The following is a 25,761-nucleotide window of genomic DNA, read 5'->3' on the forward strand; positions in this document are numbered from 1 at the left end:
ACCTCCCCCCCCCCACCCCCACCACCCACATACACACAAAAATGTAATGCAGTATCATATTTCTTTTAGGTAAACGATTCGGTGGAATATACATTGTCACCCAACCAACATTGGTGACAGTGGACCCAGATTTCATCCGTGACGTTCTCGTGAAGGACTTTGGGACTTTCCACGACAGGGGGATAAGAGTGGACGAAAATGAACCTCTGGGCAAACATCTCTTCTTGTTGGAAGGCAGCAAGTGGCGGCGATTACGTGTAAAGCTGACACCGACGTTCACATCGGGGAAGATGAAGATGATGTTCCAGGTGAGCCAAAGAGAGCGCGAGCTGGTGAAGTGTCGGAGTGTTCTGGCAATGTGTTGAGTCGTTTGGTGAATGACGAAAGACCGTTACAACTTTTTAATTAGTTCTGATACCATATGTATGATAATGCCTTGTATGGTCCGAGTGATTTACACGTTGCTTTTGTGTTTTTATACACAAAGCTTCCATTGCGAGCGACGCTGTATAAATATAGATTTAAGCCCGTGATATCGAAACGATAACAGTTATATTCTACCTGTGAGCAAGGATTTGCAAGAAGGCAATACCGGACGAAGAAGTTCATACATGGCTCAGTGCTAGTGCATCTCGCCCCCCAAACCCTCACATCCTCCTTATCGTCCTTCTACTATACGTCCCCACAACATAATGGCCGGTAATTTTGACACTTTTCCACTAAATCTGAAGTTATTTTACGGAATATTTTGTAACTTAGGTAAGTATTCCGAGTCTATGAACCATGATATAGTTCCAAACGGTTCTATCGTGGGACGTTTGTTCTTTCTGGTATAAATACAGGTTGGTCCACTGATCGTGACCGGGCCAAATATCTCACGAAATAAGCATCAAACGAAAAAACTGCAAAGAACGAAACTTGTCTGGCTTGAAGGGGGAAACCAGATGGCGTTATGGTTGGCCCGCTAGATGGCGCTGCCATAGATCATACTGATATCAACTGCGTTTTTTTAAAAATAGGAACCCCCATTTTTGATTACATATTCGTGTAATACATAAAGAAATATGAATGTTTTAGTTGGACCACTTTTTTCGCTTTGTGACAGAAGGCGTTGTAATAGTCACAAACATACCGCTCACAATTTTAGACGAACAGTCGGTAACAGGTTGTTGTTGTTGTTGTTGTGGTTTTCAGTCCTGAGACTGGTTTGATGCAGCTCTCCATGCTACTCTATCCTGTGCAAGCTTCTTCATCTCCCAGTACCTACTGCAACCTACATGCTTCTGAATCTGATTACTGTACTCATCTCTTGGTCACCCTCTACGATTTTTACCCTCCACGCTGCCCTCCAATACCAAATTGGTGATCCCTTGATGCCTCAGAACATGTCCTACCAACCGATCCTTTCTTCTGGTCAAGTTGTGCCACAAACTTCTCTTCTCCCCAATCCTATTCAATACTTCCTGATTAGTTATGTGATCTACCCAGTTAATCTTCAGCATTCTTCTCTAGCACCACATTTCCAAAGCTTCTATTCTCTTCTTGTCCAAACTATTTATCGACCATGTTTCACTTCCATACATGGCTACACCCCATACAAATACTTTCAGAAATGACTTCCTGACACTTAAATCTGTACTCGATGTTAATAAATTTCTCTTCTTCATAAACGCTTTCCTTACCAGTGTCAGTCTACATTTTATATCCTCTCTACTTCGACCATCATCAGTTATTTTGCTCCCCAAATAGCAAAACTCCTTTACTACTTTAAGTGTCTCATTTCCTAATCTAATTCCTTCAGCATCCCCCGACTTAATTCGACTACATTCCATTATCCTCGTTTTGCTTTTGTTGATGTTCATTTTATATCCTCCTTTCAAGACACTATCCTTTCCGTTCAGCCGGCCGCGGTGGTCTAACGGTTCTAGGCGCTCAGTCCGGAACCGAGGGACTGCTACGGTCGCAGGTTCGAATCCTGCCTCGGGCATGGATGTGTGTGATGTCCTTAGGTTAGTTAGGTTTAAGTAGTTCTAAGTTCTAGGGGACTGATGACCACAGATGTTAAGTCCCATAGTGCTCAGAGCCATTTGAACCATTCCGTTCAACTGCTCTTCCAAGTCCTTTGCTGTCTCTGACAGAATTACGATGTCATCGGCGAACCTCAAAGTTTTTATTTCTTCTCCATGGATTTTAATACCTACTCCAAATTTTTCTTTTGTTTCCTTTACTGCTTGCTCAATATACAGATTGAATAACATCGGGGAGAGACTACAACCCTATCTCATTCCCTTCCCAACCACTGCTTCCCTTTCATGCCCCTCGACTCTTATAACTGCCATCCGGTTTCTGTACAAATTGTAAATAGCCTTTCGCTCCATGTATTTTACCCCTGGTGACAGTGGACCCAGATTTCATCCGTGACGTTCTCGTGAAGGACTTTGGGACTTTCCACGACAGGGGGATAAGAGTGGACGAAAATGAACCTCTGGGCAAACATCTCTTCTTGTTGGAAGGCAGCAAGTGGCGGCGATTACGTGTAAAGCTGACACCGACGTTCACATCGGGGAAGATGAAGATGATGTTCCAGGTGAGCCAAAGAGAGCGCGAGCTGGTGAAGTGTCGGAGTGTTCTGGCAATGTGTTGAGTCGTTTGGTGAATGACGAAAGACCGTTACAACTTTTTAATTAGTTCTGATACCATATGTATGATAATGCCTTGTATGGTCCGAGTGATTTACACGTTGCTTTTGTGTTTTTATACACAAAGCTTCCATTGCGAGCGACGCTGTATAAATATAGATTTAAGCCCGTGATATCGAAACGATAACAGTTATATTCTACCTGTGAGCAAGGATTTGCAAGAAGGCAATACCGGACGAAGAAGTTCATACATGGCTCAGTGCTAGTGCATCTCGCCCCCCAAACCCTCACATCCTCCTTATCGTCCTTCTACTATACGTCCCCACAACATAATGGCCGGTAATTTTGACACTTTTCCACTAAATCTGAAGTTATTTTACGGAATATTTTGTAACTTAGGTAAGTATTCCGAGTCTATGAACCATGATATAGTTCCAAACGGTTCTATCGTGGGACGTTTGTTCTTTCTGGTATAAATACAGGTTGGTCCACTGATCGTGACCGGGCCAAATATCTCACGAAATAAGCATCAAACGAAAAAACTGCAAAGAACGAAACTTGTCTGGCTTGAAGGGGGAAACCAGATGGCGTTATGGTTGGCCCGCTAGATGGCGCTGCCATAGATCATACTGATATCAACTGCGTTTTTTTAAAAATAGGAACCCCCATTTTTGATTACATATTCGTGTAATACATAAAGAAATATGAATGTTTTAGTTGGACCACTTTTTTCGCTTTGTGACAGAAGGCGTTGTAATAGTCACAAACATACCGCTCACAATTTTAGACGAACAGTCGGTAACAGGTTGTTGTTGTTGTTGTTGTGGTTTTCAGTCCTGAGACTGGTTTGATGCAGCTCTCCATGCTACTCTATCCTGTGCAAGCTTCTTCATCTCCCAGTACCTACTGCAACCTACATGCTTCTGAATCTGATTACTGTACTCATCTCTTGGTCACCCTCTACGATTTTTACCCTCCACGCTGCCCTCCAATACCAAATTGGTGATCCCTTGATGCCTCAGAACATGTCCTACCAACCGATCCTTTCTTCTGGTCAAGTTGTGCCACAAACTTCTCTTCTCCCCAATCCTATTCAATACTTCCTGATTAGTTATGTGATCTACCCAGTTAATCTTCAGCATTCTTCTGTAGCACCACATTTCCAAAGCTTCTATTCTCTTCTTGTCCAAACTATTTATCGACCATGTTTCACTTCCATACATGGCTACACCCCATACAAATACTTTCAGAAATGACTTCCTGACACTTAAATCTGTACTCGATGTTAATAAATTTCTCTTCTTCATAAACGCTTTCCTTACCAGTGTCAGTCTACATTTTATATCCTCTCTACTTCGACCATCATCAGTTATTTTGCTCCCCAAATAGCAAAACTCCTTTACTACTTTAAGTGTCTCATTTCCTAATCTAATTCCTTCAGCATCCCCCGACTTAATTCGACTACATTCCATTATCCTCGTTTTGCTTTTGTTGATGTTCATTTTATATCCTCCTTTCAAGACACTATCCTTTCCGTTCAGCCGGCCGCGGTGGTCTAACGGTTCTAGGCGCTCAGTCCGGAACCGAGGGACTGCTACGGTCGCAGGTTCGAATCCTGCCTCGGGCATGGATGTGTGTGATGTCCTTAGGTTAGTTAGGTTTAAGTAGTTCTAAGTTCTAGGGGACTGATGACCACAGATGTTAAGTCCCATAGTGCTCAGAGCCATTTGAACCATTCCGTTCAACTGCTCTTCCAAGTCCTTTGCTGTCTCTGACAGAATTACGATGTCATCGGCGAACCTCAAAGTTTTTATTTCTTCTCCATGGATTTTAATACCTACTCCAAATTTTTCTTTTGTTTCCTTTACTGCTTGCTCAATATACAGATTGAATAACATCGGGGAGAGACTACAACCCTATCTCATTCCCTTCCCAACCACTGCTTCCCTTTCATGCCCCTCGACTCTTATAACTGCCATCTGGTTTCTGTACAAATTGTAAATAGCCTTTCGCTCCATGTATTTTACCCCTGGTGACAGTGGACCCAGATTTCATCCGTGACGTTCTCGTGAAGGACTTTGGGACTTTCCACGACAGGGGGATAAGAGTGGACGAAAATGAACCTCTGGGCAAACATCTCTTCTTGTTGGAAGGCAGCAAGTGGCGGCGATTACGTGTAAAGCTGACACCGACGTTCACATCGGGGAAGATGAAGATGATGTTCCAGGTGAGCCAAAGAGAGCGCGAGCTGGTGAAGTGTCGGAGTGTTCTGGCAATGTGTTGAGTCGTTTGGTGAATGACGAAAGACCGTTACAACTTTTTAATTAGTTCTGATACCATATGTATGATAATGCCTTGTATGGTCCGAGTGATTTACACGTTGCTTTTGTGTTTTTATACACAAAGCTTCCATTGCGAGCGACGCTGTATAAATATAGATTTAAGCCCGTGATATCGAAACGATAACAGTTATATTCTACCTGTGAGCAAGGATTTGCAAGAAGGCAATACCGGACGAAGAAGTTCATACATGGCTCAGTGCTAGTGCATCTCGCCCCCCAAACCCTCACATCCTCCTTATCGTCCTTCTACTATACGTCCCCACAACATAATGGCCGGTAATTTTGACACTTTTCCACTAAATCTGAAGTTATTTTACGGAATATTTTGTAACTTAGGTAAGTATTCCGAGTCTATGAACCATGATATAGTTCCAAACGGTTCTATCGTGGGACGTTTGTTCTTTCTGGTATAAATACAGGTTGGTCCACTGATCGTGACCGGGCCAAATATCTCACGAAATAAGCATCAAACGAAAAAACTGCAAAGAACGAAACTTGTCTGGCTTGAAGGGGGAAACCAGATGGCGTTATGGTTGGCCCGCTAGATGGCGCTGCCATAGATCATACTGATATCAACTGCGTTTTTTTAAAAATAGGAACCCCCATTTTTGATTACATATTCGTGTAATACATAAAGAAATATGAATGTTTTAGTTGGACCACTTTTTTCGCTTTGTGACAGAAGGCGTTGTAATAGTCACAAACATACCGCTCACAATTTTAGACGAACAGTCGGTAACAGGTTGTTGTTGTTGTTGTTGTGGTTTTCAGTCCTGAGACTGGTTTGATGCAGCTCTCCATGCTACTCTATCCTGTGCAAGCTTCTTCATCTCCCAGTACCTACTGCAACCTACATGCTTCTGAATCTGATTACTGTACTCATCTCTTGGTCACCCTCTACGATTTTTACCCTCCACGCTGCCCTCCAATACCAAATTGGTGATCCCTTGATGCCTCAGAACATGTCCTACCAACCGATCCTTTCTTCTGGTCAAGTTGTGCCACAAACTTCTCTTCTCCCCAATCCTATTCAATACTTCCTGATTAGTTATGTGATCTACCCAGTTAATCTTCAGCATTCTTCTGTAGCACCACATTTCCAAAGCTTCTATTCTCTTCTTGTCCAAACTATTTATCGACCATGTTTCACTTCCATACATGGCTACACCCCATACAAATACTTTCAGAAATGACTTCCTGACACTTAAATCTGTACTCGATGTTAATAAATTTCTCTTCTTCATAAACGCTTTCCTTACCAGTGTCAGTCTACATTTTATATCCTCTCTACTTCGACCATCATCAGTTATTTTGCTCCCCAAATAGCAAAACTCCTTTACTACTTTAAGTGTCTCATTTCCTAATCTAATTCCTTCAGCATCCCCCGACTTAATTCGACTACATTCCATTATCCTCGTTTTGCTTTTGTTGATGTTCATTTTATATCCTCCTTTCAAGACACTATCCTTTCCGTTCAGCCGGCCGCGGTGGTCTAACGGTTCTAGGCGCTCAGTCCGGAACCGAGGGACTGCTACGGTCGCAGGTTCGAATCCTGCCTCGGGCATGGATGTGTGTGATGTCCTTAGGTTAGTTAGGTTTAAGTAGTTCTAAGTTCTAGGGGACTGATGACCACAGATGTTAAGTCCCATAGTGCTCAGAGCCATTTGAACCATTCCGTTCAACTGCTCTTCCAAGTCCTTTGCTGTCTCTGACAGAATTACGATGTCATCGGCGAACCTCAAAGTTTTTATTTCTTCTCCATGGATTTTAATACCTACTCCAAATTTTTCTTTTGTTTCCTTTACTGCTTGCTCAATATACAGATTGAATAACATCGGGGAGAGACTACAACCCTATCTCATTCCCTTCCCAACCACTGCTTCCCTTTCATGCCCCTCGACTCTTATAACTGCCATCTGGTTTCTGTACAAATTGTAAATAGCCTTTCGCTCCATGTATTTTACCCCTGTCACCTTTAGAATTTGAAGGAGAGTATTCCAGTCAACATTGTCATAAGCTTTCTCTAAGTCTACAAATGATAGAAACGTAGGTTTGCCTTTCCTTAATCTTTCTTCTAAGATAAGTCGTAGGGTCAGTATTGCCTCACGTGTTCCAACATTTCTACGGAAGGCAAACTGATCTTCCCCGAGGTCGGCTTCTCCTAGTTTTTCCATTCGTCTGTAAAGAATTCGTGTTAGTATTTTGCAGCTGTGACTTATTAAACTGATTGTTCCGTAATTTTCACATCTGTCAACACCTGCTTTCTTTGGGATTGGAATTATTATATTCTTCCTGAAGTCTGAGGGTATTTCGCCTGTCTCATACATCTTGCTCACCAGATGGTAGAGTTTTGTAAGGACTGGCTCTCCCGAGGCCGTCAGTAGTTCCAATGGAATGTTGTCTACTCCGGGGGCCTTGTTTCGACTCAGGTCTTTCAGTGCTCTTCAAACTCGACACGCATTTCATCTTCATCTACATCCTCTTCCATTTCCATAATATTGTCCTCAAGCACATCGCCCTTGTATAGACACTCTATATACTCCTTCCACCTTTCTGCTTTCCCTTCTTTGCTTAGAACTGGGTTTCCATCTGAGCTCTTGATGTTCATACAAGTGGTTCTCTTATCTCCAAAGGTCTCTTTAATTTTCCTGTAGGCGGTATCTATCTTACCCCTAGTGAGATAAGCCTCTACATCCTTACATTTGTCCTCTAGCCATCCCTGCTTAGCCATTTTGCACTTCCTGTCGATCTCATTTTGGGTCGTCTGTATTCCTTTTTGCCTGCTTCATTTACTGCATTTTTATATTTTCTCCTTTCATCAATTAAATTCAATATTTCTTCTGTCACCCAAGGATTTCTAGCAGCCTTCGTCTGTTTACCTACTTGATCCTTTGCTGCCTTCACTACTTCATCCCTCAAAGCTACCCATTCTTCTTCTACTGTACTTCTTTTCCCCATTCCTGTCAATTGTTCCCTTATGCTCTCCCTGAAACTTTGTACAACTTCTGGTTTAGTCAGATTATCCAGGTCCCATCTCCTTAAATTCCCACCAGTTTCTTCAGTTTTAATCTACAGGTCATAACCAATAGATTGTGGTCAGAGTCCACATCTGCCCCTGGAAATGTCTTACAATTTAAAACCTGGTTCCTAAATCTCTGTCTTACCATTATATAATCTATCTGATACCTTTTAGTATCTCCAGGGTTCTTCTATGTATACAGCCTTCTTTTATGATTCTTGAACCAAGTGTTACCTATGATTAAGTTATGCTCTGTGCAAAATTCTACCAGGCGGCTTCCTCTTTCATCTCTTTGCCCCAGTCCATATTCACCTACTACGTTTCCTTCTCTCCCTTTCCCAACTACCGAATTCCAGTCACCCATGACTATTAAATTTTCATCTCCCTTCACTATCTGATAATTTCTTTTATTTGATCATACATTTCTTCAATTTCTTCGTCATCTGCAGAGCTAGTTGGCATATAAACTTGTACTACTGTAGTAGGTGTGGGCTTCGTATCTATCTTTGCCACAATAATGCGTTCACTATGCTGTTTGTAGTATCTTACCCGCATTACTATTTTGCTATTCATTATTAAACCTACTCCTGCATTACCCCTATTTGATTTTGTATTTATAGCCCTGTAGTCACCTGACCAGAAGTCTTGTTCCTCCTGCCACCGAACTTCACTAATTCCCACTATATCAAACTTTAACCTATCCATTTCCCTTTTTAAATTTTCTAACCTACCTGCCCCATTAAGGGATCTGACATTCCACGCTCCGATCCGTAGAACGCCAGTTTTCTTTCTCCTGATAACGACATCCTCTTGAGTAGTCCCCGCCCGGAGATCCGAATGGGGGACTATTTTACCTCCGGAATATTTTACCCAAGAGGACGCCATCATCATTTAATCATACAGTAAAGCTGCATGCCCTCGGGAAAGATTACGGCTGTAGTTTCTCCTTGCTTTCAGCCGTTCGCAGTACCAGCACAGCAAGGCCGTTTTGGTTAGTGTTACAAGACCAGATCAGTCAATCATCCAGACTGTTGCCCCTGCAACTACTGAAAAGGCTGCTGCCCCTCTTCAGGAACCACACGTTTGTCTGGCCTCTCAACAGATACCCCTCCGTTGTGGTTGCACCTATGGTACGGCTATCTGTATCGCTGAGGCACGCAAGCCTCCCCACCAACGGCAAGGTCCATGGTTCATGGGGGGAGGCGGTAACAGGTATGTTTTTTAAATTAAAATACAATACCGCTTCAGCCGCACGCGAGCTATGTGTCGGACATCTATCATATTGGAAGTACATCACCATTCTGTCATGCGGTGAAACATCGTGTAGTAACATCGGTAGAACATTCCGTAGGAAAGCAGCATACATTGCACCATTTAGATGGCCATCGATAAGATGGGGGCCAATTGCCCTTCCTCCCATTATGCCGCGCCATACATTAACCCGCCAAGGTCGCTGATGTTCCACTTGTCGCAGCCATCGCGGATTTTCCGTTGCCAAATAGTGCATATTACGCCGGTATACCTGTTGGTGAATGACGCTTCGTCGCTAAATTGAACGGGCCCAAAAAATCTGTCATCGTCCCATAATTTCTCTTCTGCCCAGTGGCAGAACTGTACACGAAGTTCAAAGTCGTCGGCATGCAGTTCCTGGTGCATAGAAATATGGTACGGGTCAATCGAAGTTGATGTAGCATTCTCAACACCGACGTTTTTGAGATTCCCGATTCTCGGGCAATTTGTCTGCTACTGATGTGCGGATTAGCCGCGACAGCAGCTAAAACATCTACTGGGGCATCATCATGTGTTGCAGGTCGTGGTTGATGTTTTACATGTGGCTGAACACTTCCTGTTTCCTTAAATAACGTAACTATCTGGCGAACGCTCCGGATACTTGGATGATGTCGTCCAGGATACCGAGCAGCATACACAGCACACGCCCGTTGGGCATTTTGATCTCAATAGCCATACATCAACACGATGTCGACCTTTTCCGCAATTGGTAAACGTTCCATTTTAATACGGGTAATAATTCACGAATCAAATACCGTCCGTACTGGCGGATTGTTACATGATACCACGTACTTATACGTTTGTGACTACACTCCTGGAAATGGAAAAAAGAACACATTGACACCGGTGTGTCAGACCCACCATACTTGCTCCGGACACTGCGAGAGGGCTGTACAAGCAATGATCACACGCACGGTACAGCGGACACACCAGGAACCGCGGTGTTGGCCGTCGAATGGCGCTAGCTGCGCAGCATTTGTGCACCGCCGCCGTCAGTGTCAGCCAGTTTGCCGTGGCATACAGAGCTCCATCGCAGTCTTTAACACTGGTAGAATGCCGCGACGGCGTGGACGTGAACCGTTATGTGCAGTTGACGGACTTTGAGCGAGGGCGTATAGTGGGCATGCGGGAAGCCGGGTGGACGTACCGCCGAATTGCTCAACACGTGGGGCGTGAGGTCTCCACAGTACATCGATGTTGTCGCCAGTGGTCGGCGGAAGGTGCACGTGCCCGTCGACCTGGGACCGGACCGCAGCGACGCACGGATGCACGTCAAGACCGTAGGATCCTACGCAGTGCCGTAGGGGACCGCACCGCCACTTCCCAGCAAATTAGGGACACTGTTGCTCCTGGGGTATCGGCGAGGACCATTCGCAACCGTCTCCATGAAGCTGGGCTACGGTCCCGCACACCGTTAGGCCATCTTCCGCTCACTCCCCAACATCGTGCAGCCCGCCTCCAGTGGTGTCGTGACAGGCATGAATGGAGGGACGAATGGAGACGTGTCGCCTTCAGCGATGAGAGTCGCTTCTGCCTTGGTGCCAATGATGGTCGTATGCGTGTTTGGCGCCGTGCAGGTGAGCGCCACAATCAGGACTGCATACGACCGAGGCACACAGGGCCAACACCCGGCATCATGGTGTGGGGAGCGATCTCCTACACTGGCCGTACACCTCTGGTGATCGTCGAGGGGACACTGAATAGTGCACGGTACGTCCAAACCGTCATCGAACCCATCGTTCTACCATTCCTAGACCGGCAAGGGAACTTGCTGTTCCAACAGGACAATGCACGTCCGCATGTATCCCGTGTCACCCAACGTGCTCTAGAAGGTGTAAGTCAACTACCCTGGCCAGCAAGATCTCCGGATCTGTCCCCCATTGAGCATGTTTGGAACTGGATGAAGCGTCGTCTCACTCGGTCTGCACGTCCAGCACGAACGCTGGTCCAACTGAGGCGCCAGGTGGAAATGGCATGGCAAGCCGTTCCACAGGACTACATCCAGCATCTCTACGATCGTCTCCATGGGAGAATAGCAGCCTGCATTGCTGCGAAAGGTGGATATACACTGTACTAGTGCCGACATTGTGCATGCTCTGTTGCCTGTGTCTATGTGCCTGTGGTTCTGTCAGTGTGATCATGTGATGTATCTGACCCCAGGAATGTGTTAATAAAGTTTCCCCTTCCTGGGACAATGAATTCACGGTGTTCTTATTTCAATTTCCAGGAGTGTATTAGCCGGCCGGAGTGGCCGTGCGTTTCTAGGCGCTACAGTCTGGATCCGAGCGGCCGCTAAAGTCGCAGGTTCGAATCCTGCCTTTGGCATGGATGTGTGTGATGTCCTTAGGTTAGTTAGGTTTAATTAGTTCGAAGTTCTTGCGACTGATGACCTCAGAAGTTGAGTCGCATAGTTCTCAGAGCCATTTGAACCATTTTTGTTGTTGTTTTGATTATTTCAATGCCATCTACCACAAAGCGACAAAAGTGGTCCAACTAAAACATTCATATTTCTTTACGTACTACATGAATATCTAACAAAAAACGGGGGTTCCTATTTTAAAAAAAAACGCATTTGATATCCGTTTGGCCTATGGCAGTGCCATCTAGCGGGCCAACCATAGCGCCATCTGGTTTCCCCCTTCAAGCTAGACGTGTTTCATTCTTTGTAGTTTTTTCGTTTGATGCTTATTTCGTGAGATATTTGGCCCGGTCACTATCAATGGACCACCCTGTATATTCCATAACATTAGCAGTTTTTTGTCGTTTCTCTTGATGTTTTTGATGTTTTATAAAAAAATCAAGTTATACCATTTGTTTTATTAGGGGAAGCCAAAAGCAGAATATTTTCAGAATATAGAAGATACATAAATTTTGTTTAGTGACAGTTGTGGGACATCCTGCCAAGATACACTGATGAGCCGAAACAATATGACCACTGCTCACAGCGAGGTTGGATGCCGCCTATTGACGTTGCGGACACGAGAAACGCTATGAAAATTACGTAAGCATTTTCTTTTACATGTTCATCTTCCTAGAGGATACCTTATGTACGGATCTCTGAATCTGAAGGTAAATCTAATATAATTTAAACTTCTGAGACATGCTAACACCACTTTGTCTCATTTTTATGTCAACAGACACGTGGAAAATTCCTGAGTATTTGCAGTCACATGTTGTATTGTTAATCTCAACAAAACACTTGTACCTCTGATAAATAGTCATCTTATTTGGATGTTCTTTAACCTGTAAGTCCTGTTGTAGCTTGTCCAACACTTCGCTTCTACAAGCCGAGAAATAGAGCAAATACTTTCGAGACCAGTTACAACAGTGATTCAGAGACATCATTAGTGTTATTTCGGGTTGGCTTTTCTTCCAGTATTAGTTGTACGATGACAGTGATACGCAACAATATGTATAGGTTTACTGATGAGATACTGGGAGTTATGTACAGGGTGATTCCGTGATGATATTACAGTCTATCAGGAATAAATGCGAAGGGTAAATGTTGTATACGTGGCGTCTGTACTTTCAGACATTTCCGGAAAACAGGCACAACGTATACAATTACGGCGATGATGGCCAATGATTCCTTCAGTGCAGAAGCACACCAAGCTAGAACTCCCTCGGGAATCGGCGAAATGCCTTGAGTGACGAGGCTAACGTGCAGTTGCACTTCCTCAGTAGTGTATCGCGTAAGTTGAGAGTTTTGGCATGGCCGTGGGGCGTGCTAGGGTAGTCCGACGGTTGTGGTGACTGCTGTGTTCGGATGGCATAGTGATCAGCGCATCTGCCTAGTAAGCATGAGACCCGGTTTCGACTCCCGGTCCATTAAAATTTTTCAACTTGCCCCGCTGATGTAAAGCAATGTCCATTGGCAGCTAATATTTTTAATTTCCTTGTGTCTTAAAGGATAAATGTATCAATATGAGCTAGAAGACTCTGCTCGAGGAATGACTTAATTGGAAGTTATCAGTGAAAATCGTTCTGATATGTCCGAAAGTGGTCCTCTTCTACTGCAATCTCTTTGCTTTTCATATTTTTGGACGAGGTCGTATAGGACAAAACAAAAAAAATGTTTCACAGTAGCAAAGAGGAACAAGTGCTCAAGTCGAGTACATGTGGGCCTTAAAGTGGATACCTTGAAAGCTATGAGCATTTGTTCAGTAGAAGAGATGCGGTTCACAGTAGCAAAGATGAACAAGTGCTCATAGTCCTTAAGGTATCCATTCTAGATCCCATATTTACTGAAGATTATTGTCTTATTTTTCATTACCTTCTTCCAAAATATGGAAAGCACAGAGCCTAAAGTAGAACAGGTCCGCTGTTAGAGGTATCAAAGCGATTTTCGCTTATAACTTTCGACTTCACCTTTTCCGGATCACGGTCCCTGACCACAGATGGTACATTTAACCCTATCAATCATCTCTTATAATTTATAAAATCAACACGATATCAGTCTGTATAATTGACCGAATGCTACGTAAAAGCGGCACAACAATGTTGTGCTGAATATTTTTGCGTCTGTACATTGGCGCCTGCCACAAACTTGAATCTTCCTTATTTTGTGTTACGTGTTTTGGTGATGGGAAAGTATTTTCACAGAATCAGTGGTAACTGGGGTAACAAATCGAGTTAGTCGTAATTACATCATTATTCTGCAACGAGACATTGGAGACCTCTAATGCCTCGTACCAAACCATTCAGAAAATATTTCTGAAAAAATTTAGAAGTCTTGTCGACATAGTTAGTGTGTCCACTCTTCCAAATACAGCTTCAGGTTCGTACCTACTTGCGATAGGGACTCGTAATTATCCTTATTTTAATAATTATATGATCTTGTTCTCGCCAGTCGCAAATGGTCGTATAACACCGGAATCCGAGCTTTCATTGCAAACAAGCAATCCTCCTCCACTTCATGATAGTATCTTCCTAAAATCAGTGAGCTGAAGTTTATTTTTGTTAACCAAATACAATAAGGAAACGCTCTGGATGCAAAATGCGCGTTAAAATTCTTGGGTTGTAGCTGTGAATGCTTGAAAAACATTAGAATTTATGGATGATTGATTATAGTCTCTTTGTTAATACCCTGTATCTGTCGAAACGTAAATTAACTTCCATTTACGGGCATCGTACCACTACAGCCATTAATCACGCTACCTCTGAGATGTAAAGTGAAGCATGTGTCTGCTTTATCATTTCTTAGAATCGCTTAAAAATTTATTTATGTCACAAAGTTAGACAGTGATGACGTTGTGAGTCACCAACACATCTTCATAAATAGTTATTAATAGTCTTCAATGTTCGTCTGTGCTATTTGACTATGAATACTTTCTAGGACTTAGGAAATCTGGAGTCTATTATCAGATCCTTTTACTGAAGTCCCATGAAAGTAGCAACGCTAAAACTTCGATCACTGATTTCGTAGGTATGTATGTTATTACGTGACAACACACATGAAGAGACTGACGTTGAGTCATTATACCCGTAACACTCCACTAAAGCCTTTCGTAGCCAGGAAAATATCCAAAAACAAGTAAAGAACATTCGATAAAGTCAGATATGTTCTTTTATATTTCGCGCTCGTAATACCTCGTGCTTAAGAATATTCGTATCTCCTGTAAGACATCAGTAGGAGAATCTCCTTTTAAAACTTCAGTCTGATCTTCCGCCTTGTGAAAATCAACCCTCTAAGTCTTTCGAAACAAAACAGTATGTTTTTCATTATGTTCGCACAGTGCTTCGAATCTCCAGATTAGTCCTCTTCAAAATCCATCTCCAATCATTACCCGTCATAGGATGAAGTTATTTTACCGAGTACAATTGGCTCAGATACAGCAGCATTTACAACATGTTAACATTTAATTTTATTTTAATTTTAATCAAAGAGATACCACGACAATGTCTTCCAACTTCGTATGAGCTCGCTGCCCACGGGTTGGACTGCAATATTGCCCAGCTACATCTAACGAATTGACGCCCATATCCTGCTGGAATAAATTTGTCGTGTCTCGTGATGGATACGGAACAGATAGAACAAACACACAAAAATGCAATTACACAAACATGTATCAATACTTCACTGACATCGCTCAGAGGAAATTGTACATGCGATGTCCCCTTGAATGTTACATTTGCAAACTTTACAGATTCACCCTGTATTTACAACGAATGATAACATTAGCACCTCTGTGAATCGCCATATAAAATCTGTATACAACTACAAATTCCATATTGAAGCAGTTCTGCGCAGCTTTATGGAATCGTTCAACAAATTGTGATCGTCCTTTACGTTAGAGCGAGAAGACCGAAACGATCGAAACGAGGATAGGGGAGCACACTGAGCAGCTTTAGATTGATTTTCCAGACGATGGCGGCGTGCGGCCGTGAGATGGCAGAAGTGCTGCAGGGGCCGGCGGACACTGGGGAGGTGGTGGAGATGCGCGAGGTGGCCGCCCGCTACGCCACTGACGTCATCGCTTCAGTCGCCTTCGGCATCGAGGTGGACTGTCAGCGCAACCCCGACGACCCCTTCAGACAGTGGGGGCGCCGCGTCTTCGAGGCTAACGCGCTGGCCACAATCAATTTCCTTATAAGCGCCATCAATCCCAAACTGCTGACAACATTTAGGTAAGTGGACTGAGCAAAAAAATGGTTCAAATGGCTCTGAGCACTATGGGACTTAACTTCTTTGGTCATCAGTCCCCTAGAACATAGAACTACTTAACCCTACCTAACCTAAGGACATCACACACATCCATGCCCAAGGCAGGATTCGAACCTGCGACCGTAGTGGTCGCTCGGCTCCAGACTGTAGCGCCTAGAACGGCTTGGCCACTCCGGCCGGCTGCACTGAACACACAGCTAGCTTTGTCCATATACGACTTCTCGTAAACGATAGATGCAGTTGAACAGGTAGATCCCGCTTTCCTAGATTTTCGAAAGGCGTCCCACACTGTACCACTTGCTGACTACTAACCAACATACGATCGTACGGAGTACCTTCGCAAATACATTGACAAAAGTCATGGAATAGCAATATGCACATACAAAAATGGCGGTAGTATCGCGTAAATAAGGTATACAAGGGCAGCACATTGACGGAGCTGTCATTTGTACTCAGGAGATTAGTGTAAAAATGATTCCGACGTGTTTGTGATCACACGATGGGAATCAACAGAAATTTGAACGCCGAATGGTAATTCGAGCTAGACACGTTGAACATTCCATTTCGGAAAAATTTACGGAATTCAATGTTCCTAGATCTACAGTGTCAAGAGTACGCCGAGAATACCAAATTTCAGGCATTACCTCTCATCACGTACAACACAGTGGCCAACGGCATTCGCTTAACGACTGAGAGCAGCGCTGTTTGAATAGAGTTGTCATTGTTAATAGACAATCCAAACAGCCAGGCGGGATAGCCACGCGGTCTGAGACGCCTTGTCACGACCCGTGCCGTTCCCCCCGTCGGAAATGCGTGTCCTCCCTCGGGCATGGGTGTGTGTGTTGTCCTTAGTGTAAGTTAGCTTAAGTTATATTAATTAGTGCGTAAACTTAGGGACTGATCACTTCAGCAGTCTGGTCCCATAAGACCATACCACAAGTTTCCATATTTCCAGACAAGCAACACTTCGTGAAGTAACCGCAATGTGGTACGTACGACGAACATACATGATAGAATAGTGTGTCGAAATTTGGCTTTAATGGGCTATGGCAGGAGACGACCGACGCGAGTATCTTTGGTAACAACATGGCATTGCCTGCAGCACCTCTCCTGAGCTCGTGACCACGTCCAATTGACCCTAGAGCCGTTGGCCTGGTCAGTTGAGTGCGGAATTCAGTTGGTAAGAGCTGATGGTATGGTTCGAGTGTGGCATTGGCCCCCAAAAGCCATAGATCCAATTGTCAACAAGGCGCTGTGCAAGTCAGTGGTGGCTGTGTTCTTCTGTTCATCTGAAGCGATCATCAACTGGAAATGCTTATGTTCAGCTACTTGGAGACCATTTGCAACCAATCACAGACTCCACTTTCCCAGACAACGACGAAATTTTTACGGATGAAAATGCTCCACATTGCTCGTGACTGGTTCGAGGAACATTCTGGACATTCCAGATAGCTCGACATGAATCTCATCGAACATTTACGGGACATGATCGAAAAATCTGTTTATGCACCAAATCGTGCATGAGCACCATGGACGAAATTACGGATGGCTAAAGACGCAGCATGGATCAGTATTTCTGCAGGGGACTTTTGACGACCTGTTGAGTTCACGCCACGCCGAGTTGCTGCACTACGCCGAGCGAAAGGAGCTCAGACACGATATTAGGAGTTATCCCATGACTTTTGTCACCTTGGTATATGTGACTGGTTCGAGAAATAGTTGATCAATAGAACGTAGTATGTTGTACTAGACGGAGAAAGTTCATCATAAATAATTGAAAAAAAGAGTATGACCAAAGAAAGGGTAATAGGACCTCCGATATTCTCACTATGTTGTTGTTGTTTTGTTATTGTTGTGGTCTTCAGTCCAGAGACTGGTTTGATGCAGCTCTCCATGCTACTCTATCCTGTGCAAGCCTCTTCATCTCCCAGTACCTACTGCAACCTACATCCTTCTGAATCTGTTTAGTGTATTCATCTCTTGGTCTCCCTCTACGATTTTTACTCTCCACGGTGCCCTCCAATACTAAATTGGTGATCCCTTGATGCCTCGGAATATGCCCTACCAATCGATCCCTTCTTCTAGTCAAGTTGTGCCACAAATTTCTCTTCTCTCCAATTCTATTCAATATCTCCTCATTACTTATGTGATCTACCCATCTAATCTTCGGCATTCTTCTGTAGCACCACATTTCGATAGCTTCTATTCTCTTCTTGTGTAAACTATTTATCGTCCATGTTTCACTTCCATACATGGCTACACTCCATATAAATACTTTCAGAAACGACTTCCTGACACTTAAATCTATACTCGATGTTAACAAATTTCTCTTCTTCAGAAATGCCTTCCATTGCCAGTCTACATTTTATATCCTCTCTACTTCGACCATCATCAGTTATTTTGCTCCCCAAATAGCAAAACTCCTTTACTACTTTAAGCGTCTCATTTCCTAGTCGAATTCCCACAGCATCACCCGATTTAATTCGACTATATTCCATTATTCTCGTTTTGCTTTTGTTGATGTTCATATTCTCAATATAGGTAAACGATTTGACATATAAGATGAGGAGCACTGTAAGATTGTCCGCTGACGATGCTTTTCTCTGCTGGAAGGTATCGTACGTAGAAAATGTTAAGGAAATGCAGAAAGACTTGAACAACATTTCCTTTTGTGTTGTGAATCACAGCTTTCTTTACGTGTGGGCAAATGCAAGATAATGCCTATAATTCTGAGAAGTAAGTGAAAAGTGTCAGATCCACCTACCCTCTCCTATACCATGACTTTCTTCCACTGTTCCTCCCACGTAGAGTGCTGAACTGTACTGTGGCTTGCAGAGTGTATATGTAAATCTATGTACCTAGATGTAAGTAGTGGATGAAGGTAGTTTCCAGCACAGACAGAGGCCACTCTTTCCCTCTTCCCCTATCCTTCGCCATCTAGTTCACATTTTACGCCTCAAAGTGACTTACCCTCTACTCCTCCCTCTCATGAATGTCACTCTGTTACTTCCCCTCCTGGCGCCTCTGCTACCGAGTGAGGTTATGCAGTGTTTAGCGCACTGGACCCGCAGTTGGGAGGACGAAATTTCCAATTGGCGTCCTGCCATCGAAATTTAGGTTTTCCCTGATTTCCCTAAATGACTCCAGGCAAATGCTGGGCTTGTTCCTTTGAAAGGGCACAGTCAGTTTCTCTCCTAATCGTTGAAGCTGTCTGAGCTTGTACTCTGTCTCCAATGACCTCGACGCTAACAGGATAGGCTGGTGGCCATTGAACCAGCTCAAACTGTGGAAAACATGGATGTGTGATGTGGGAGGTCAGAGTTCAGGAGCACTACATAGCTGCACCACGAAATTTGCTGCTTCCATGACAGTGATCCATATAGAAATTTTCACTAGTATTTGATAACGGCAACTTAATAGAATCGTCTTACTCTGTGTAAACTTCCTGCACTATAGTTAGAGAAATGACGGTACGCGAAATTTCTGCACCTCGTGCGATTTGCCGCGAACTATTGTGAGGATAAGCAGCAGTTACAGCTGAAATATTCACTGCGCCATTTTCGTTCGTCGCAGGTCGTGGTTGGATTCTTCGTGTGGGTGAACACTTCCAGTTGCAGTATATAATTGGATAATACTGTGGAATGTCGCTGCAGAAGAAACATACCTCTCAGGGAACAGGTTCGCGTACCGTCGACGACCTCCTTCTACACACCAACTTGAGGGAAAATGCGAAGGAACGACAGCCACTCTCTCTGCAATTGTCAGCATCGGTGCATACGTAGGGAGAGATGTTTGCGGTTCGAACGTTTGGAGAAAAGTGAACTGCGACCGCTTCGCGCCGCCGTTTCCTTGTCCGTCGGTTGTGGTACAGCCACAGCCGCGCTCGACACAATGGAACTGCATCCTTGCGGCTAGAGGCGGTGTACCTACGGCGAGAGTCTGACCACACACTGCGACGCCTGTTCGTCGTCCGTGCATTACAGACGGTTATTTGAATGGTACAAAATGTATCACAGATAATGGTTAACATATCGAACATTCTCCTATCACTTTTCAGCTGTTTGTAACTTATTTTGATTTTTGTCGAGCGCCATCCATGATGCAACGATAAAATTATTCCATACAAAAGTTAGTTTTTTTTTTCAGGAGAATCCGAATCAACAATAAAAATTGGGGTTCCTACTGAAGATTTTTAAGCTGAACCCCTCCTGTTCCTTGGGGATGGGGCAAAAGGTCGAGTTTGGTGTCATTGGATGTCTCCTTTCGAGACGAAAAAAACAGTTTTAACCGCCCTGCCATATATATCACATAGTGGATAACGTCGGACATTCCATCAACCATTTTACAGATCGTGCCTTAGTGTACAGAGAAGCGGCAATTCTAGAAAATTGAAGCGAAATGCAGGAGGACATGTAAAAGATTAGAAGATCAACCTTCGGTGCAAGGAGTGGCAATTAGCCCTCATAACAAACAAATGGAACATATGTGCGTAAATAGGCAGAAAGACCCGTTACTATGTGACTACAGGATTGCAGAACAATCACTGGAAGCATTTACGTCCATAAAAAAATCAAGAAGAATGTATACAAAGCGTCCACATAAAACTAATTGCTTTTAAGACAGGTGCCAGACTGAGACTTATTGGCAGAATCTTCAGGAAATAAAGTTCACCCACAAAGGAGGTAACTTAAAAAAAACTTGTTTGACCAGTACTTGAATAATACTCGTCAGTCTGGGATCTGTACCACAAGATTGGTAGAGTAAGTAGAGAAGACCCAAAACAGAGCACCACGTTCCGTTACTGGTTCATCTAGTAGGCGCAAAAGCGTCATGGAGATGCTCAGCCAACTCTAGTGGTAGACGCTGAAAGAGAAGCGTTCTGCATCACGGTGTGAACTACTGTTAAAGTTCTTAGAGCTTACACTCCTAACAGAGTCTACCAATATATTGCTTCCTCTTACGTCCATCACGAGAAAATACCTAGAGGGAAAATTAGAGGGATCCGAACCCACATGGACGCTTACCATCAATTATTTTTCCCGCAAACCATTCACTACTGCAGCTGGAAAAAGGGGAAGTAACAGTAGTACACGAAGTACCCTCTGGTACCTCGTGTGACCTGTGGAGTACTTATCTAGATGTGACGTAAAATAGGTTCTGCACTGCAGGACGAAGCGATCCGTCACTGTCTGTGGGATCGCGAACTTGGAACACCTGATTACCATGTGCCCCAAGAGCACTATCTGGCTCAATTAGACACTTCAGGGAGCCACCTGACTATTTCTAATACACCCTAGATGTCACATGCAACAGGCATGGTCATCATCAAGTGAACCTTCCTTCTTTTCAGCTCAGATGGCTGCAGGGAAAAAATAGAGTTCTGGTTTCTCTTTTCAGTTTAGATGGGAATGTGGGCAAATACGGAGGTGTAGTTCATCCTTTCAGGTCAACTTCGCTCATTAACACATGTAGATAGTCCAAACAAAATTGTCCTGCTGCTCGACTACAGTCAGACGGTTGCAGTGGGCATGTCCACCACTACCACTACTACTACCGTGGCCAGTCATCATCTGAACTGGAGCTTAGCCGGCCAGGGTGGCCGAGCGGTTCTAGGCGCTACAGTCTGGAACCGCGTGACCGCTGCAGTCGCAGCCTCGGGCATGGGTCTGTGTGATGTCTTTAGGTTAGTTAGGTTTAAGTAGTTCTAAGGAGAGGAAGGAGGAAAGGAGAGGAGAGGAGACGAAACAGGAGAGGAGAGTAGAGTACAGAGTAGAGAGGATGGGGTGAATAAAAAAAATGGTTCAGAGCAGTATGGGACTTAACTGCTGAGGTCATCAGTCCCCTAGAACTTAGAACTACTTAAAGCTAACTAACCTAAGGACATCACACACATCCATACCCAAGGCAGGATTCGAACCTGCGACAACAGCGGTCGCGCGGTTCCAGACTGAAGCGCCTAGAGCCGCTCGGCCACAGGGGCCGGCGATGGGGTGAAGAGGAGAGTAAAAGATAGGAGGTGATACTGAGAGGGAAGGGAATGAGGTTGGGTGGTGTCATGGGAGAGGTAGGGGTGATATTGAAGACGAAGAGGGAGGGGGTGACCTTGAGGGAGGTGACCGTTGTGTGGAGAGATGGAGGGGTGGCATTTGCCTGCTCTGGAAGCTGCCTTCATCCAGTACTGGCGAAGAAATGTAGGATTACGCAGCATGTTTACGTAATATTCGTCTTTGTTGCAGGTATGAAACAGCCGGTACAGTACCCATGTTCAAATGGTTATGAGCACTACGGGACTTAACTTCTGAGGTTATCAGTCCCCTAGAACGCAGATCTACTTACACCTAACTAATCTAATTACATCATACACATCCATACTCGAGGCAGGATTCGAACCTGCGACCGTAGCGGTCGCGCGGTTCCAGACTGCAGCGCCTAGAACCGCTCGGCCACTCCACCCGGCACAACACCCATGTGTTTTGGGGTCTATCCCCATGAGCAGATTTTAATCTTTAAGTTTCAGCTTTAATTGAACCATCTATCCAGGTGCTAATTTTATGCCAAACAATTAAGCTCTGTTTTTCACTTGAGACTACAAATTTGTAGTTTTTCTCTCAATGTCTCATAGCTCATCGTTTTTGTTCTTGCACTGATTTCTGTTCTTCTAAGAAATCTCTTCTCTTGATTCTATACTTTGCTTTTATGTCTTTAAGATTCCGTACCTTAGTCGATAAAAACGGATTCCTTTTTGGCTCGCTTTGTTGTTCGTTGTCTGTCTGTCTGTCCAAATGTTACAAATCCATATTCTTAGGAATGGGTGAATGTATCAAGTTAAAATTTATGTCGCATAAAAGGTGTATAGTCCTTATCGGTGTAGTAAATGTCAGCCAAGTCAATGCAGTGAAAAACACGACCATTTACGTCACATATATTGAAGCTCACAATTTCACGCATCAAAACGTGTATAGTGTTTCCCCGTTAGTCTAAAGTCATGAAACAGGACAAGAAGCAAGGTTTCACAGTACAAGTAGAGGGAAAAAATCATAAAACTAGTAATCTGAAATTATATCACATGAAAAATATTTCTCTTGTCATTTGTTATCTGACTTCATAAAGAAGGTTAAAAAATTGTCGAAAAAATTGGAATTCAGGGGATCGGTCTGCTGACAGTATCAATGTCGATAAAAGGCAAAATCTATAAGACTGTCGATTCCTGGAATGGATGAACCATCTATCTACATAATTAGGTTTGTACAGAACTCTCAGTATACGAGTGCTGCTCGCTCCTGGCCAATTTTTTAGTACGCTCCAGGCATCCAGTTCGATGTGTGAGCGTGTTCACATTTCCAGATGAATTTGCCTGTTTTCTTTTTCTACTTTCGACTGCAGCTGTATGTTATTTTTCATCGCAGACATCTAAAACTTACTACTGTTTTTTGGCTCTGAACCAGCATAACACCATTTCTTCTGCTCTCTCAGAGAAAATGTGCTCGTTATTTTCATAGCATACTTTGGTTAGCGTGTGAATACTTGATTTAAGATTGGATTCATCGTCCGAGCACCAATACAACAATAAATGTCTGGAAGTTCAGAAAACTTTAACCTCTTCAGGAGAATGACTACTTCGTTCAAGGCCTGGCTGACGTAACGTCTCTCTCCGAGGCTGACATTCGACGCGCGGGTAGCAAAAGATCTCCTCGTAACCAAGGACTGTATTTTTTCCCTGTTTTGATAACCAGAATAACAATCGTTTTGAATTACGAGCTAGTTAGTAAGTTGTTGACCAGCACACTGTTGGAAGGAATAACCACAGAACAACAGTATCTAGGCACACTCTTAAGTGGCCCAGGAAGCGATATTTACGGTAGAAAAAAAAGGCCAGGAATGTAGCAACAGTTTAACTCTCTCGTCACTGCAAATATGAATGATACAGTTATTATTGTAAGTGCCGCTGAGAAACAGATAAAATCGATAAATTTGAACAAGATCTCAGGGCCAGTGGAATTTCTTTCAGAATTGCAGCTAAGTTAACCCCTCCTTATTCATAATATCCACTCGAGGGAATGCGGAACACAGTAATCTCCATGCTAACCAGCATGAATTCAAGAAACATCAGTTAAGGGAAACACAACTTGGGCTCTTATCTCATGACCTCCAGAAAGCCGTGGATCGAGGCCAACAGCAGGATGACTTGACTTCTGAAAAGTGTTTGAATTAGTAGCACACGACCGGTTGTTGGTTAAAATATGATCATATGACGAGTGAAACGGAATTGCGACTAAGTTGTGGACTTTTTGGTGTGTGTGGGGGGGGGGGGGGGGGGAACAGTCTGCCATTTTGGAGTGTGATTTATCACCATATACTGTATAGAAGTTACTTTTAGTGTGTCCCAGAGAAGTGTGCGAGTATCCTTATTTTTCACTCTGTATATTAATGAGCTGGTGGACACCATTAAAAATAACCTCTGTTGTTCAAGAAGCGAAAAGTCCTTGGAATAACCTAGAACTGTGTAAGGAACTCACAATCTGTGGTGGTACATGGCGATATAGTGGGCATTAAACACTAACCATAGAACTTGGCGAAACGTAGAACAGTGACATGGATACGACATACACTGGAAAAACGCTGTTAGCTCAATTGTTTTCCTGTTATCAAGAGCACTTCGTCCAGTCCTCTAACCAAGGGAATGTTCCTGGAAATCCGAGAAATGGCCGCAGTCCCCTTACGAGGTAGTCAGCCATTGTGACCCCTCAGTTACAGTGATGTATGATGCATCCTTGCGCACAAGTTAAGGAGTCATCGAAACAACCAAAAACAAGACAATGAATGTGGCAATAATTGCAGTGAAAGTTGACCTAGAATCTTTGCAGTACATAACGCACTGGTATCGATACGAGGTATACTGGAAAAAGCGGCTTTATCGTGTGTGGTGACATTCCTTTGCGTAGAGATCGTCTGTGTGGGATATGATACTGTCACATGTCTGAACAGGATAAAACAATGTAAATTTATGTCAGCCCGTCCAGCAGTGCGTGCGGTAACGCCTCCGACAACTGGTGTGCTTTCCCTAAATTTTCTAAACGAAATACCGGTATTATTCTTCTGGAGCGACACGGCAGATTTCCTTCCTCACCTCTCACCAGATCGAGCTTGTGATCCGACTCTAAAGGCCTTATCGTCGACGGGAAGTTGGACCCCAACCTTTCTTTCTTCCTTATTTCTCATTGTTGTATAAATGCCCTCTGCAGGTCGGACTATTCCGCCGTGGTGCTGTTAACCTCCATCCTAAAGCATCACACGCATTTGCAGTCGGACCTCATTCCGTGTTTTGTTCGTATTGCATATAGTTATCCTCTAGCCCCACCTACGTAATCAGGCTCTATTATCCCCCAGAAAGAACCCAGGTACCTATGTACAATGCAAAAGGTGTCACATATAGGAAAGTCATAGTTTTAATGACCAGCTCAAAAAATATAATTACGTTTCCAGAATGAGATTTTCACTCTGCAGCGGAGTGTGCGCTGATATGAAACTTCCTGGCAGATTAAAACTGTGTGCCCGACCGAGACTCGAACTCGGGACCTTTGCCTTTAGCGGGCAAGTGCTCTACCATCTGAGCTACCGAAACACGACTCACGCCCGGTACTCACAGCTTTACTTCTGCCAGTATCTCCTACCTTCCAAACTTTACAGAAGCTCTTCTGCGAACCTTTTAATCTGCCAGGAAGTTTCATAATTACGTTTTTTGCAGGTACATGTCTACAGTCCTGGTACAGATTAATGTTCCTACGCCATAGTACCATAGCACGTGAC

General features: G+C 43.8%; 1 protein-coding gene across 1 annotated transcript in view; it reads left to right on the plus strand.

Moving 5' to 3' along the window:
* The window catches only part of LOC126272549 (cytochrome P450 6k1-like), a 122,382-nt gene that overhangs the window by 44,367 nt on the left and 52,254 nt on the right, over positions 1–25,761 (plus strand). The window contains exons 3-4 of the mRNA XM_049975467.1: positions 70–308; positions 15,655–15,917. Coding sequence (XP_049831424.1) covers positions 70–308; positions 15,655–15,917 — 502 coding nt within the window. The remainder of the gene's footprint in view (positions 1–69; positions 309–15,654; positions 15,918–25,761) is intronic.

Source organism: Schistocerca gregaria, chromosome 5 (assembly GCF_023897955.1).
Source record: "Schistocerca gregaria isolate iqSchGreg1 chromosome 5, iqSchGreg1.2, whole genome shotgun sequence".
Taxonomy (NCBI): domain Eukaryota; kingdom Metazoa; phylum Arthropoda; class Insecta; order Orthoptera; family Acrididae; genus Schistocerca; species Schistocerca gregaria.